This window comes from Aedes albopictus, chromosome 1, assembly GCF_035046485.1.
Source record: "Aedes albopictus strain Foshan chromosome 1, AalbF5, whole genome shotgun sequence".
NCBI classification, from domain to species: Eukaryota; Metazoa; Arthropoda; class Insecta; order Diptera; family Culicidae; genus Aedes; species Aedes albopictus.
Window position 1 is genome coordinate 309,674,158 of NC_085136.1, and position 16,503 is coordinate 309,690,660.

The 16,503-nt window shown below is 43.3% G+C and overlaps 1 protein-coding gene across 2 annotated transcripts in view; it reads left to right on the forward strand.

Annotated features, from left to right (window-relative positions):
- Positions 1–15,414, forward strand: part of LOC109405416 (probable maleylacetoacetate isomerase 2) — a 31,072-nt gene extending 15,658 nt beyond the window's left edge. For both annotated transcript variants that reach the window (XM_019678481.3, XM_019678480.3), the window contains 2 exons: positions 14,129–14,247; positions 14,311–15,414. In XM_019678481.3, the coding sequence (XP_019534026.1) occupies positions 14,129–14,247; positions 14,311–14,649 (458 nt within the window). In that variant the 3' untranslated portion in view covers positions 14,650–15,414. The remainder of the gene's footprint in view (positions 1–14,128; positions 14,248–14,310) is intronic.
- Positions 15,415–16,503: the final 1,089 nt, after the last annotated feature.

The window sequence follows — 16,503 nt, forward strand, 5'->3', positions numbered from 1 at the left end:
CAAACACGTGTTCAGCATCTCAGCAATATGCTCAGCCCTAGCCTCGTGGTCTTCGATTTCCTGCTTCAACACCGTCTTATAGTTATTCCAAAGATACTGCAGCCACTCCTGTTCGTTGGTCAAGAACTCCAACTGCTGTTCCAAGCCAGTATGCCTTCCGAAGGATTCCAGAACCATCCCACGGCCACCCGTCCCGGCTCGCATGATGTAGTGGGCATGCGAGTAGAAGAAATCCTGCGCTTCGATAGAAGTCTCTCGATGGGCGTACACTGAACAAAATCCGATGTCATACCAGGAGATGGTGGCATACAAGTTTAGCAAAGTTTTCGCCCAATCGAAGCATTCCTGCGCTTCCGGATCATCATTCAGCCAATCTTCCAGTTGAATACTCGTGTTCGCGTAGTAGACGACGTCACGTAATTCGTTCGTATAGTTTCCCAACAGCCGCAGCATCTTCCGGTTCATCTCCAAGATTTCATCACCATTTTCCGCTCTCAAAACTTTAACATGCTCGTCTATCTCCTCCCCAAGCTTGTTGAAGCTATCCCGGAAGTCCTCCAAGCTGGCTGCTTCCAGGAGTGAAGCTCCCAAAACAACCAGCAGTACGGCAACGATCAACGGTTTCATTCCGAACGGTTCAATCGACAGAAGTCAACTAAAGTCGCACTCGGTTCGCGGACGCTATCTTATCCAGAAATGTGAGGCCACGAACGGTCCCATAAATACTCGAAAAGCCTAATCTCCAAAAGGTGGTCAATTGTAGAGATTAGATAGATGTAAGAAGTTGCTCAATCGCCAGGAAATTCTTCGACCGTTTCGCAATTCGGTGTTTCACCGTGAACTTGGTGGAACATGAAGTTGCTGGTGGTAGCGCTTGCTACTGTGGCCGTATTCTTCGCTGTGGTAGTCTACGGAGAATCGTCGTTGTCGTCTTCGTCGTTCCAGTTCTACCAGGAGCAGATCGAGCAGCTGAGTCGCAATGCGACCTTTCAGTTGCAGGTAAAGCGCGAGTCGCACCGGTTGGAAATCGTACGGTTGACTAGAGAGGCGTTGGGAAGAATCGGTACGGATACGGCTCGTGGAAGGCAGAGGACGGCGGAAGCCTTCGAGTTCATCGATTCGTTCAATGGGGAGTTGAGTGATGCGCAGGAAGAGTGTTTGGAGGAGGCTTACGATGCGCAGAGGAAGTATTCTCAAGTGCTAGACGATGACCTGTCGCACTGTGCGTCCAAGGTGTACAACAAGACGGATACGGATGCTTCGGAGCAGTTCAGGGACGTTGCTGGAACCGTGCAGTTGGCTGCGTTCCTGGCGGTGAACCAGGCTGTGATTGCGTTCGAAGTGGAAGATTCGGAAGAAGAACGAGTGCGTTACCTTAGGGAAGGGTTCGAGTATTGGAGTTCACTTTGGGAACTGTATTCTTCGGTGCTGGACAGGTACCTGGAGGAACAGCGATCGGAACATGAAGAAGTAATTCAGATTGTAGAGATGTGCTTGACACAGGCGTTGTTCTTCTTCGATTACACTATAGAGTATGTGAAAGATAACTTGGAAACTTGTTTTGCTAAATAAAAGTATGTCTACGTGAGTTAACGAATCATTTTATTTCCGTTTAGTTGGGTAAACACGTATCGTAAGCGAATCCTAACAGATTGTACATGGTAACCAGGAAGTAAAACTCTAGATCTCCTATGCATGGGTGCATAGTTCCAACGACGGCTTCCCTCAGGGCATTATGCCGTTCGTATTCCATTTCGAACTCTTCTGCTGAACCGTAGACTACCTCGTTGAAGTGATCCAACTCTGCGTCCAAACGTCCTTCGACATCTTCCTGTTCTTTCACAGGATTAACTTCGGACAAAGCATCCACGGCAGTGCGGACCATGGTACTCGATTCACGATGGAGTCGCCACGACACTGGATGGAACCTTATGTAAACGTCCTCCTTCAAGAAGACGTACATTTGACTCACACACAACTGCAACCACATTTCGGATCTCTCGATTTCCATGTACAGCGATGCCTCGATCGTATCCATGCAGATATTGTCTACGTATGTTTCGTTACGCAACAACTTCATTTGACCCAGTACATCTTGATTCACCGTCTGCATGAGATACGTGGCGGTGCCCACATACTGTAGAACATCATCTTCGATGAATCCCCGGTGTAGATCACTGTTCTTCCGGTAGGCCTCACTCAACGACTCCACCAGCTCTCGGTTCAAACCCTCGAATTGCCGTTGGTAGATATTCAGGAACCCTTCCCCTTGAACTCCCGAAAAGACAACCACTGCAGCGAATGTAACCACTATGCACCTGAACATTTCTGCTCAACTTTTGACAAAGAACTGACCTGGAACCCCTCAATCGAAGGACTTCTTTTCGGACAAACGATAAGATTAGCTAATCAACCATGCACCGTTTATCATTGCGTCCCCAAGCAGTAATTCTCCGCATAATACATTATATTTTCGATGTTCTCCGGTAGGATTGCCACCATCCCATCGGCACACTCGTTGATTTTGAAAACAACTCTCTCCCGAAGATCTTCGTGCTGTTCCAACTCTTCGTTCAACTTCGATTGTCCAACGATCCAGTCCTCTGTGAAGTGGTCCATCTCGGCGTCCAATCGACCTTCCAACTGCTCTCGGTCAACCAACGGATTCCACTCAGCTAGGGCATCCAGCGTAGTCTTAACCACGAATACCGACTCCTGCTGAAGGTACGCTGCCAAAGGATAGAACCGTGCCTCCGCATCCCACTGTAGCGACTGGTCAAGCTCGGCAACGCACAGCTGCACAAACTGCTCGGCCTTCAAAAACAACGAATCCACTGAGTCCTCCACCGATTGCATACAATCCAGGTCCGCTCCATCGCGCGCCTTGTACATCGCCACTTTCAAGTTGGTCTCATAACGAATCCTGCGTAGCTCAACAGTCCCCTCGGCGATCTCCACCAGAATTTCACGTGTAAGCGCCCGATGTTGATCGCGATTGGTTTCACGGGCCACCGTCAAACCCCACGTCATACGGTTACTCAAATCGGCGAATCTCGCCTGGTATGGTGGCAGGAAACTCCCACTTCCGAACGCCACGAGACTTAGCAATGGCACAAACAACAGCATTCTCCTGATGTGGATGAATGTGAACTAGTTTCAGCACTGTCTACGAAGTTCCCCAGAAGTGCGTACCAACCATCCGATAAGATAACATCCCAGACACGAACCCTGGCGTTACGTCGTAATTACACCCAAACGCCGCCCATTATCTAATCGAAGCAGACGCGGCCTCCAATCGCACCGACTGCGATCTTTAGCACCGTCTGGAGCCACCGCAGTCAGTCGCAGTTCGACCTTCCAAGTACGATGCATCAAAACATTTCGTTCCTGACGGTTGCGCTCATCCTCCTGGTTGGAGCGAGTATCGCCTCCGCTTCCTTAGACTACAGCTTCCTGGAGCGCTTCCAAGCCAACTTCTCGTCCCTCTCGAACGAGGTGGAGTTCGAGCTGCAGCAGAAACGCGAGTTCAATGGCCTGCTGATCCGGGAGTTCAACCGGGAGATCCTGCTGGAGTTCGGAAAGATGATCCCGCGGATGCGGCTAGCTCACCACGAGTTCATCCAGTACGTGGAGAATCGCGACGCGGTGGACGACGACTGCCGGGCCTATGTCCTCTACCTGGCGGACCTCTACATGCAGTTCCAGCAGTACGACATCCAGGACTGCGGGTACCTGACGTACATGCAGCTCAACGAGGACGCCCTGTACCGCTTCATGCCGTACGAGCACGAGTTCGCACGGGAAAATACCCGGGCAACGTTCCAGGTGATCCAGACGCTCGGACGTAACCGCATCACCGATGTGGCCGGGATCGAGGCGGAACTGGTCGACGAGCTGAACTACTACATCGGGCTGAGGGAGTTCTACACGGAACTGCTGGCCGCGGAGCTGGCGAAGCACGGCGAGGATGCCCACGTCACAATCAACATGCTGGAAATGTGCATAGCTTATGCCTATTTTTGGCAGGACGATGATCACGATTACATGCGTACGTACTTGGAGAATGATTGCACGTTTTAAAATGAGATAGGGGTTTTCCTAGGTGGTCAATAAATAGCCATTGGTTGTGAGATAAGGCGGCCGGGGTTAATCGGTTTCACGCGTCTACGGCTCGTGGAGATATCACCAGTCCTTGTAGAGTGTGGAATGCACAAATGCTAGTCATGTTTCGAGTGTGGATTGTGTTTGGGGCGTTGGTTACGCTGGGGAAATGTTCCGGGCTGTGGGAGTTCAACGAGCGATTCGGCAATCGAAGCGCCGAGAGTACGGAACTGGTGCAGACGAGATGGATCGAGAATGCGAGGCTCAACGGTGTGCTGAACCAGGAGATTGTAGTTCGCATGGGGCAGATGATTCAACGGATGCGGGAGGTTAATGCGGAGATCACTGGGATGCTACAGGAAGCTACTGAAGTCGATGAGGAATGCTGGACGTATCTGCAGTGGTACTACGAATTGCTGGTGCCGTTGCATACTCGTGACATCCAGCTGTGCGGCATCTACGCCTATAGCGAACTGTTGGCGGATGAAATCAAACGGTTCCGGCCGAGGGCGAAGTTCTTGCAAAGGGCGAACGGTCAAGCGATGCACCAGGTTTTGTGGAGTTTCAGCAAGGGCGAGCAGTTGGACGTTGAAGGGGACTTGGAGGCGGAGTTTGGTAAATACGAGGTATTGCTGGATGAGCACCTGCCACTGCTTCAGAAGGATTTGGATGACCACGGAGCGGTGCAGCAGGACACCATTTATGACCTGGAGGACTGCATGAGGTGGAACTTCCTGTTTCAGGACAATGATCGGAACTATATTCAAATGAACATTGATAATAACTGTCAATAAAGTGTGGGCCAAATCCCTGCTGAGATTCATGATAGATACTTATCAAAATGCATGTAAAATTCGTTCAGAGGTTAGTAACATATTTGATCGGGTTTTTGTAAGATCATCACAATTAGTGGACGTTTAAGGTGAATTTCATTTGGAGCTGGATAGTGTCTAAAGGAATGGGTAACGTTTTGGCATTCGGCGTTTTACCTTTCGACGTTATGTCCTTAAGCCAGTCTAAGGGTATCCAAAAGGTCATATAGGTCATCAATATAGGTCATTGGATCTACAAGCATAACTAGTGCAACTATGTTTGGTCAAACAGTTAGTTCAATCACTATTCAAAGTCTTCGAGGATTCCCTTGGGTGTAGATTATTTAATCTACAATTGCAACTAGTGATGTCTCGCTGTATGACGAATGAGGTTTGAACTCATTCCCTGAAATCCATTGAAACGCTATGAAAGCCCTCATAAAATCCACAGCGTGAACCCCGTAAACACCCACAAAACTCTACTGAAGCCAATAAAACCGCTAAATGCCTTGAAACCCATCAGAAAATCCCCAGAGAGACCCCTGTAGACTTCCCTCAAACTCCACTGAAGCCCTCTGAAACTTCCTGAAACTCGAAACTCGAAACACATTGAAGCCCCTCAGAAATTTTCCCTGAACCCCCTGTAGACGTCAACTAATCTCTGCCCTTGGGGCATCTGAAACCTGTCGAAACACCTGGGAACCGATTAGAAAACCGCTAAGCCCCGCAAAGGTCCCTTAAACTATACTAAAGCCGCCTGAAACTTCTTGAAGGCTCTCGAAACGCCTCAAAACGCTTTGAAATCCCTCAGGAAACTTCCCTTAGGCCCCCGTCGACTTCCCTTAACTCTACTGAAGCTCTCTGGAACTCCCTGAAGCCTCTCGAGACGGTTTAAAACGCCCTAAAGCACGCCTCTCAGAAAAAAAAACCCTGAGACACCTGCAGGTCTCAATCAAACTCTTTTAAAGACCCTGGGTTCTCTGAAACCTTGACATCCAGCATAAAACCTGCTGAGACTCCGTAAATGCCCCTTAAATCGTGCGTGCTAAAACCTCCTGAAACCCCTCAGAAAACTGCCCCGAGATCCCTGTAGACTTCCTCTGAACTCTACTGAAGCCTCTGAAACCTTTCGAAGCGCCTTGTATCCCATCAGAAAACCCCTTGAGACTCCGTAAACGTCCCTTAAACTGTACTAAATCCCGCTAAAGCGCAATGAAACCTCCAGAAATTCAATGAACTTGCCTCTGGATTAGACCTACTGATATCCCGTGGACTTCCCACACACTCTACTGGAGCCCCGTAATAGCCCCCGACGCCTTCTGACGCCTTGGAACTACTTACTCTAGAGCCCCCTGAAACCCCTTGAAAAGCCTTAAACCGCATTGAAACCCCTTAGAAAACTTCCTTAAGATCCCCGTAGACTTGCCTTAAATTCTACTGAACCCCCGAAAGTTCCCCATACCGCTAGAAACATTTTGAACACTGTCAGAAAACAACCCTGCGACCCCCGCAGACTTCCTTTTAAGCTCTAATGAAGCTCTCAAAATCCTGAAACCCACGAAAACATCTTGAAAATTCTTGAAACCCTTCAGCGCGTGGGCCGCATTAGTGTACTAAATGCTGTTCCAAATTTGGAAAATTTTCTAAATTTGTACGGTAATTCCTTCAGGAATTTCCCCTGCAGAAATAGCCGAAGAAGCTCTTTCAGAGATTGGTTCAGGGATTCGTTTTGTTAAAATTGATCTACTGATTCTTCTTGGTACGTCTTAACCTTCTTCGTGCATTAGCTTGCGCACACCTCGCTGGCCTAGTGCACGTTTAGGGGTCATAATGACCCTAATGCACGAAGAGGGTTAAGGAAATTGTCCGGAAAATCCCTCCAGGAGTTCTTTCTGATTTTCTTTCTGAACTTTCTTCAAGAAGTCCTCCTGGTGTTCCTCTGATCTTTCTTTAAATATCCATCCGTTTTTTTTTTCAGTAATTTGGAAATTCTATCCTAAGCTGTTTCTGGAAAACTTTCCTAAATTTTTTTCCGAAATTTCTGCAGGAGTTCCTTCGAGAATTCATCTGAGTTTCTTTCACAAGTTGCTTCTGAAATTTCTCAACTAGTTCCATTGGGAGTTCTTCCAGTCCCATCGGGAATTCGTATGAGAGTTCTTTTGGGAATTCATCTAAAAATTTCTTAAAAAATTCTTCGAAAAGTTATTCAGATTTTTTTTCGGGAACTTTTCCAGAGTTTCAAAAAGATCCCTTCGGGAATTTCCCCAGAATATTAGTTCCTTTAGATTTTTTAAAACTAATCGTGATTTTTTGGCAGTTTCTTCGTACAGGTCGGACTCGATTATCCGGGGCTCGATTATCCGGAAAAAATGGCTCGATTATCCGGAGACCAAATAATTTTTCGTTCTGTTTGCACAATTTAAGATAGCAATAAGTCAAAAGATGTAGCAAATGTCAAATACAACACTTATAATTCAGATTCAGCCTATTTGAGAATTATTATTATTATGCAGATTTTTCGGCTAAATTTTCATTCTCAATCAATATGGTTATAATCATGCGAGCCGTTGAGTTAAAGGACTATAACATCATACAAGCTTGGTTCTATGTTTATCGAAATGTTTTTGATTGATAAATCTTAAAAATAAATATAAAAAGTTTGGCTCGATTATCCGGAAATTCGATTATCCGGGGAGATTGTTTTTCGGAGTCACCCGGATAATCGAGTCCGACCTGTATGTGGAATTTCTCTTAAAATCACTCAAAGATTTTCTTCAGCTTATTCTTCAGAACTGCAGGAGTTCTTTCAGAACTTTTTCAAAGAGGTTCTTCGGCATTTTGTCGACGCATGTCATAAGGCAATTTTTCGGAAATTGTTTCATGAGTTCCTTTAAGAATTCTTTCAGATGTTCCTTTGGATTTTTTTTGAAGTTCCGCCGAAAATTCCTCCAATAGTTCAACCGGGAAATCTCACAGCAGTTTTTTTTTCTGGAATTCTTTCGACCCTTCGAGAATTTATCTAAGGATTGTCTCAATATTTCCTTCAGCAATTCTAACAGGTGTTTTCGGCAATTTCTTCATAACTTCCTGAAGGATTTTGTTTACGAAAAAATATTGCAGAAGTTCATTGGGAGTTCCTCCAGGAATTTCTTTCGGGAGTTACGCCAGGAGTTGCTTCCGGAATTCTTTAAAGGAGTTTCTTCTGCAAATCTTTCAAGTGTTTCTTCGAAAATTCTTTCAAGAGTTCTTTCGGAAATCGCTTCACAAATCATGCCAAAGGAATTCCCCTGCAAATTGTCGAGAAAAAAATCTCAAAATTGCAGAAGTTTTCAAAGAACTTTCTCATGAGATTTACAAACAAACAAGCCTGACAAGTTTCCAAAAGAATTTCCTGAAAAAAATGCCGAGAAATTTCTTAAGAAATATTTGACGCAATTACCAAAAGATTTTCTCAAAAATGACCTAAGAAGTTTTTATAGAAATTGCATGGAATGCCTCAAATAAGTTCCGAAACAAAATCCCAATGAATCTGAGCGGTTTTCCAAATGAACTGACGCAGAAGCCAGCGAAAAAGTTCAGAAGTCAGCAAACGAATGAAATTCAAAAAAGTAGCCAAAGAAGTTTTTAAATGTTTTATCAAACCGATTTTGAGAAAAATTGCCAAATAAAAATTCATGTAATTGATTACTATAGCAACTCCAAAACAAATATCCTAGAAATTTTCTAAAAAAAAATCGAAGAAATTATCAAAGAAATTGCTGAACAGTTTTCAAAAAAAAATCTACATACAAACAAACCGTCAAAGAAATTATCGCCAGTTTTTTTTTTTTTTTGAAAATTTTCAAAATTTCACCAATTCTTTGTAAATTCATTTAGGAAACCCCTCGAATGTATGTTTTTTTCTTGGCATTTTTGGAAATTTTAAGCAATTTTCCTTCTGTGATTTCTTCGGGAGTTTTTCAGCAATTTCCTTGGAAACTGCTTCGGCATTTTTTTTGAAAACTACTAAGGTGATTTCTTTGGAAACAGCTTTGACAATTTCTTCGTGAATTTATTTTAGAAATTCATCCAGATTTAGTACGAATTTTTTTACGCAATTATTTTGGAAACTACTCAGATAAGGCATTTGGAAATTGCATAGGAAGGTTGTTTTAGAATCTCTTTAGAAATTTCTTCTTAAGTTTCTTTGGCAATTCTTTCTGAAATTTCATTGGGAATTTCATCGTCATTTTTTGGCGGATTCTTTGGCAGGAGCTGTGAAGGAATTTCCGACAAAAATATATTTAACTAGCTGTCCCGGCAAACGTCGTACTGCCTGCCTACTATGTTTCTTGACATGCAGTTCTGGAAAGAAATGGCCCGCAAAATAGAATTCCAAGTTTTCCCGTTTTTGTTGATTTCCCGGTCGATTTTTGTAATTATTATTCCGTACGAACACGTCGGAGTCCTGTACGAATGCAACAGTGAAAGAATTGTGTCGATCTGTTGACCCGTTCCCGAGCCTATTCGTGACATACAAACACCATTAGCAACCCTTGGAAGAATTTTCAAAAGTACATCTGGAGGATTTCTTGAAGAAACTTCTCCAAAAAAACCTGATGCAACTCCTTAAGTAATTCCCAATAAAAATTCCTGGAGGGACTCCCAATGGACTTCTGGAAGAATTTCCGAAAGAATTTCTACGGGAAGTTTTGGAAAAATTGCGAAAAACTCAAGACAGAATTATTGAAGGAAATTTTGGAAAAATTCTAGAATGAATTCTCGAATGGTTGGAAGACTCCCGGGAGAACTCGATGTGGAATTATCAAAAAAAAAAAAAAAATAGAGATTATCCGATTTTACTTTTGGAGTAATTTAATTTGAAGTAATTTACGAAGAAACTCCTGAGACAATTTTTATTCCATTATGAAATTTCACAAAAAAAACCCGAAGAAACTGTCGAAGGAATTTCCAAAAGCTCGCCTGTATATATTTCCAAAGAAACTTCTGTAGAAACTCCAGCAGCTCTGGAGAAATTGCCCAAAAAATATCTTGGAAAAATTCCCGAATCAGCTCCTAGAGGAATTTCCAAAAACACTTGGTAAAATGCATGAAAAAGCTTTAAAAAACCTAAAGTAACTTCAGCAAGATATAATCAAAGAATTCGTAGAATCATTTACGCAAAAAAATCAATAGGAATATTTGTTGAAACTCGTAGAAGAAAAGAAAATTCTTAAAAAAAACCTGAAATCTTTGGAAATTTCCGAATAAACTACTAAAATGATTGCCAAAAAACTTGAGGAAGTTCCAGAATTAAATCATTTAGAAACTCCTGGAAGAATTCTCAAGGAAACTCTTAGAATATAATAGAATATAATGAAGACATCCTTGGGAAATTCACGATGGCACTCCTGAAAAAATTCTAGAAAAAAAAACTGTTGGAGGCATTCCAGTAGCAACTTCCATCAGTAGGAACGTCTGGATAAATTTCCTAAGCAACATAAAAAAAATCCCAGATGAATTCTTGCATGAACTACAGGTGGAACTCCTAGAAAAATGGCCCAAGGAACTCCTGGCGAAATTCCCGAAAAATTTGCTCAGGAACTTCAGGAAGATATTTCAAAGGAAATTGTAGAAGCATTTCCGAAAAAAATGAATTGAAATTCATGATGAAACTTCTATCAAGAGTAAAGTAACTCCTTAAGAAATTCCTCCTTAAGAAAGACCTTCTGAAACAAGTTGTAGAGCAATTTCCGAAGAAACTACTCAAAGAATTGCCGAAGCTAATCTTGAAGAAATTCTCGGATGAGTTTCCTAAGCCCAAGGAACATAAGGTGAACTTTATTTGGAGCTGGATGGAGCCTAAGGGTATCCAAAAGCTCTCGTCTTGTATGTACAAGCATAATCAATGATCATTTGAAGCATCATGGGCAAAGTTCTTGCTCACATAGCATCATGCAGTTAGTTCAATAACTGTTTAAGGTCTTCAAGAGCTCCTTTGAGTATAGGTCATTTAATCTGCTAGTGATATCTCGCTGTATTACGAATGAGGTTTGAACTTATCCCCTGAAATCCCTGTAGACTTCAACTAAACTCTACTAATGCCCTTGAAGCATCTGAAACCTCTCAAAACGCCTAGGAACCACTTAGAAACCCGCTAAGCCCTGCAAGGTCCCTTAAACTGTACTAAAGCCGCCTGAAACTCCTTGAAGCTTCTCGAAAGGCCTTAAACCGCTTTAACCCCTCAGAAAACTTCCCTTGTGATTCTCTGAAGCTCCCTGGAACTCTCTGAAACCTCACGAAACTCTTTGAGACGCCCTAAATCCTCTCATAAAAATCTCCTGAGACACCTGTAGGTACTCTTTGAAAGGCCCTGGGGCCTCTGAAACCTTGACACCTAACAGAATACGTAAATGCTCCTATACCGTGCAGAAGCCCCCTGAACATTTTTGAATTGCCCTAAAATGCCATGAAATCCTTCAAAAAACTTCCTTGAAATCCCTGTAGACTTCCTATGAACTCTACGGAAGCCCCTGAAGCCTCTGAAACCTTTCGAAACGCCTTGAAACGCTCATCAAAAAACCCCTTGAAACCCCGTAAATGTCCCTTAAACTGTACTAAAGCACTCTGAAACTCCACGAAACCTTCTGAAATCAATGAACGTGTCTCTGGATCCGACCTAGTGATACCCCGTAGACTTCCCACAAAATCTAGTAGTTTTGGAAATATACGGAATCAAAACTTTCTTGTACTTCTGGACGGAATAAGGCCGGTGGGTCACTGAGGCCAAGAACGATTTGCACCACAATAACTTTCTTCTTAACGAAGTATTCCAATGGGAGTTTACATATCCCGTTGCCTAATGATGGTTGAAGTTGCGACAGGTTCGATTTTGAGATTCTTCGATTCTTGGGATATTGAACATTCCTGAACCATCCAAGTCTACATTTACGTTTGTTGTTTTCAAATGACATTGAACACGAGATATGATTTCCTTCTTGATCCCATAGGTCATCGGAGACTTTTTTAGAACATGTTTTGCCCCTGTACTATTGTTTATATTATCTGAATCTCTCGATGGATTGTCTGAATCTGTCCTTATAAGATATGATTACTCAAAACAATCACCACGGATGATTTTCAATTATTTTTATCGTTCTTAATTGCACCAATACTTGAAATATGTAAAATGTTTGTTATGTCAATGTACTGCAGACAATTTGGACGATCTGATTGAAGTCATGCCTTGACTTCAGAGAACCTTAGATTGACTACAACGAGAGTTATTTGCACGCGGAAAACAGCGGTTAGCTTCAGAAACCAATACTACATCGAATAGGAGTAAGTAAATTCTTCGAATAGATTCCTATGTACTCGGGATGGCCTGGTTGAAGTCAGGCCTTGATTCATTGAGCTGTAGATAAACTGTAATCATATGTTTTGCCTATGTGGAAGCTCTGTGCACTACATAAACTCATATTTTATCATGTGTCAATAAAAAAGTCTCTCGAAACTGTTTCTAGAAAAATTTGATGATCTAAGCGAAGTCATGCCTTGACTTCAGAGAACCATAGATGGGCAATAATGAGAGTTATTTGCACGCGGAAAACAACGGTTAGCTCCATAAACTAATACTACATTTAACAGAAGTAAGTAAATTCCTCGACTGGATTCCTGAGTACCTGGGATGACCTGGCTGAAGTCAGGCCTTGATGGACAATCCATCGAGAGATTCAGATAATATAAACAATAGTACAAGGGCAACACATGCTGTTCTAAAGAAGTCTCCAATGGCCTATGGGGTCAATAAGGGAATCAGATCTAGTGTTTAATGTCATCTAGTGTTTAATGTCAACAAACGTTAATGTTTACTTGGATGGTTCAGGAATGTTCAATATCCCAAGAACTCAAAGGATAGCTATCGATCAATCTCAAAATCGAACCTGTTGCAACTTCATCTATCATTAGGCAACAGAAATGTGAACTTCCATTGAAACACTTCGTTAAGAAGAAAGTTATAGTGGTGCAAATCGTACTTGGCCTTATTTTTACCCGACTTGACCCAGTAACCCACCGGCCTTACTCCGTCCAGAAGCCCAAGAAAATTGTGATCCCGTATATTTCCAAAACTAGAGAGAGCTGTGCGAGTTTGTATTCAAAATTTGGTCGATTCTGTTGAAAAATGGGCTATTGCCGATTTTTTTAACTTTTATTTCGCAGACAAACGGGATAAGATCCCCGTAGACTTCCCTTAAACTCTGCAGCTGCAGCAGCCCCCAAAACGCCCTGGAACTTCTTCCTACCGCTAGAAACACCTTGAAACCTTTCTAAAAACCACCCTGCGACCCCCGTAGACTTCCATTTAACTCTAATAAAGCTCTCACAAATCCTAAAACCCACGAAAACATCTTGAAAATTCTTGAAACCCTTCAGAACGTCAGCCGAATTCGTGAACTGAAATTTTAACTGATCCATCGGGGTCATTTTTTCAGAAACTTCTCGTGGAGTTCGTTTTCAGCTTCTGTCCGCAATTGTTTTTTTTTTTAAAAACTTCCATAAATTTCTTCGGAAATTTCTTTGGGAGTTCCTTTGAGAAAACATCTGGGTTCCTTTTCATCGGAAGATGCTTCCGAAATTCTTCAAACAGGGATTTCCTCTAAGGGTTCTCTTGGGAATTAAGCCGATAAAATCATGATTTTCTTCGAATTTTTTTTCGAAATTTCTTTCGGAAATTCTTCTGAACACCCTAATTTTTCCTGAAGTTCCTAGATGATCATTCATGAATTCCTTCAGGAATCCCTTTGGAAATTTCTGCACGAGTTCCATTGGCAATTTCTTCTGAAGTTTCTTCGGTAATTCCTACAAGAATTCATCAGGGAAATTCTCCTGGTGCTCCTTCGGAAATTCATACAGAAGTTCTTAATGACATTGTTCGAGAAGTTTTTCCGAGAGTTGCTTCAGAAGATGCTTCTGTAATTCCTTCGATAGTTCCATACATAATTCTCCCAACAAATGCTTCCAAGAATTTCTTTGGAAATTTCTCCAAGTGTTATTTCGCAGAGCATTGTTTTGGCAATGCATACAAATTCCAACGGTCTTCCATGCTTAGGGTCATTTTACGGTTGTTATGCTATCGCGTATCATATTTCAATCACGGTACTCTAACCGATCCACAATAACGAGACTGATGCATGTCGAACTAACGAACCTGTTTACGATCAACCCTATCCTTCCAGATGGACACACCCTGGTCGAATCGTTGGCGATCATGCACTACCTGGAAGAGACGCGTCCCCAGCGTCCACTGCTGCCGCAGGATGTCCTAAAACGTGCCAAGGTTCGGGAGATTTGTGAGGTAACCGATCTTCTAGAAGTCTGAGTCCCTCGTGAATTTAACAAACCTCTTCCATCCCAACAGGTGATCGCCTCCGGCGTCCAGCCCCTCCAGAACCTGATCGTGCTGATCCACGTCGGCGAGGAGAAGAAGAAGGAATGGGCCCAGCATTGGATCACCCGTGGATTCCGTGCCATCGAAAAGCTCCTGTCGACCTCGGCCGGGAAGTTCTGCGTCGGTGACGAAATCACCCTCGCCGACTGCTGCCTGGTACCGCAGGTGTTCAACGCTCGCCGGTTCCACGTCGATCTACGCCCGTATCCGATCATTCTTCGTATCGATCGGGAACTGGAAGGACACCCGGCGTTCCGCGCGGCGCATCCCTCCAATCAACCGGACTGTCCACCGGAGGCGGCCAAGTAAGCATGTCCGCAGAAGTGGCCAATCGAGCTCCTCGGACGATGGATCTCGGACGGGAGTTGTACCGTAGAGTTGTTTAGTGAGCAAGTTCAAACCGATGATGTATACTAATGACAGAAGTTTACCAATTTATATTTACAATCGAGTCAGACCGGGTGAAAATTCTAGCATAACCTCAATCTAGCACAAAACAGCAACCACTTAGCTTACCTTAAATCCAAACAGCACACAAAACTAGACAAATCTCGGGAATTCCGGAACGAGGGTGACAAGCGGAACCCTTTCAAAAAGGGTCCGGTCACCAAAGCGAGCGATATGGCGCAAATTATTCTAACTTTTAATTGCTTACCTACTTTTTATCTCTCAATCAAGATGTATCCAATCGTAATCGATCATCTATAAAAAATGTACGATTTTATTGCGATTTTATTACCTACACTATTACGACGACTATCATTGATATCGATCAAGCTTTTCTAAAAAGGGTTATGGCGATCAAAAGCGAACTACACCTAAGTATTTGTGTCTAGTTATTATTCCTAACGGGGGGCAGGATAGATTCCGTTCCCAAAGTATATCTATGTTTGTGTTCTTTGTGCTTGTGCTGACGACGACGTGGTGACGGCTTTCTACTCTGTAACACGACTAAGTTTGATGTTACTTTCTTATTCTTAGCTTACCGTGAATTACATTCCATTGTGTCATTGTGCTTTTTCTTTTGGTTGAATAAGGGAAAAGATGAAAACCAATATATATATTGAAAGTGGATGCAGTTGATTGAATCTTAGACAGAATACGCTTCGAAAGCCCTTGAGTAATCGTACACTCAGCCAAATAAACCTAAGATTTTCATTAGATATAACTTAAGAGCAACTTTAACGGTGCGCTTCTATACCCCCTATGGTAGCCCTCCACCAATCTTTACCGGTCGCTGTTAAATGCGCTATCATAGTAGTAGCACTATGGGTGGGTGACTAAATATAACAACGCAACAGTTGCGCTGCTAAAAATGATTTGGGAATATGACAGCTCTCCCGATACGAATCAAGGCAACTAATATGATAGCTACTGGTGTGGAAAAGAATGGCTAAGTCAAAATAGTAGCGCAGCGTGGGTTGCTCGAATAGTGGCCGCTGTTAAGGTTGCTCTCATGATACAGGAACTAAATAACTCATAACGAAAATAATGAATTTCATAAGACCATGCTTCCTGCGCTCCACGCCTTCTTTCGCCAACCGGATCAGTAGTGAGAGCCAACTTTGAAGGGTTATTGTCCGACATATTTGTAACATACCCTACCTACCGTATCCTTCCGGCTTAGGCATCCTGCTGGATACAAGGTTCTCTGTAGAGTGTAGCTCGTGGTTCACCATTCTCCTCCACACCGCCGAAGATTACCCTTAGCATGCGTCGCTTGGAAACTCTGAGTGTTCGCAGGTCCTCCTCGAGCATGTTCTATATCTTGTGTCCATCAAAGACCACTGGTCTTACAATGGCCACAGGTTGCACAAACGGAACGATTACTAACGTGAGACAACGGACAGCACACGAAACATTCAGTGAAGAGTTTTCCGTTTGACGAAAACCTTCAACCGACAGGAGCAAGAATCGAATTCACACTCCAAGGCTTACGAAACGGCTAGACGACTAACGCCTTCAATCACACGGCCACGAAGCCCACTTTGTCTTTGACGCATTCACCACCAACTCCTAGTACAACCTTTGCTACTTTGCGTTTCATAGTTCGGAAAGTTGACATGATGGTGCAAACGTACATCCAACTAAAGAATGAAGCCAAGTGAATCGGTGCATGATGGCAAAGGCTCCAGGAAGGAATCACCGCGCCCGCTACCCCAA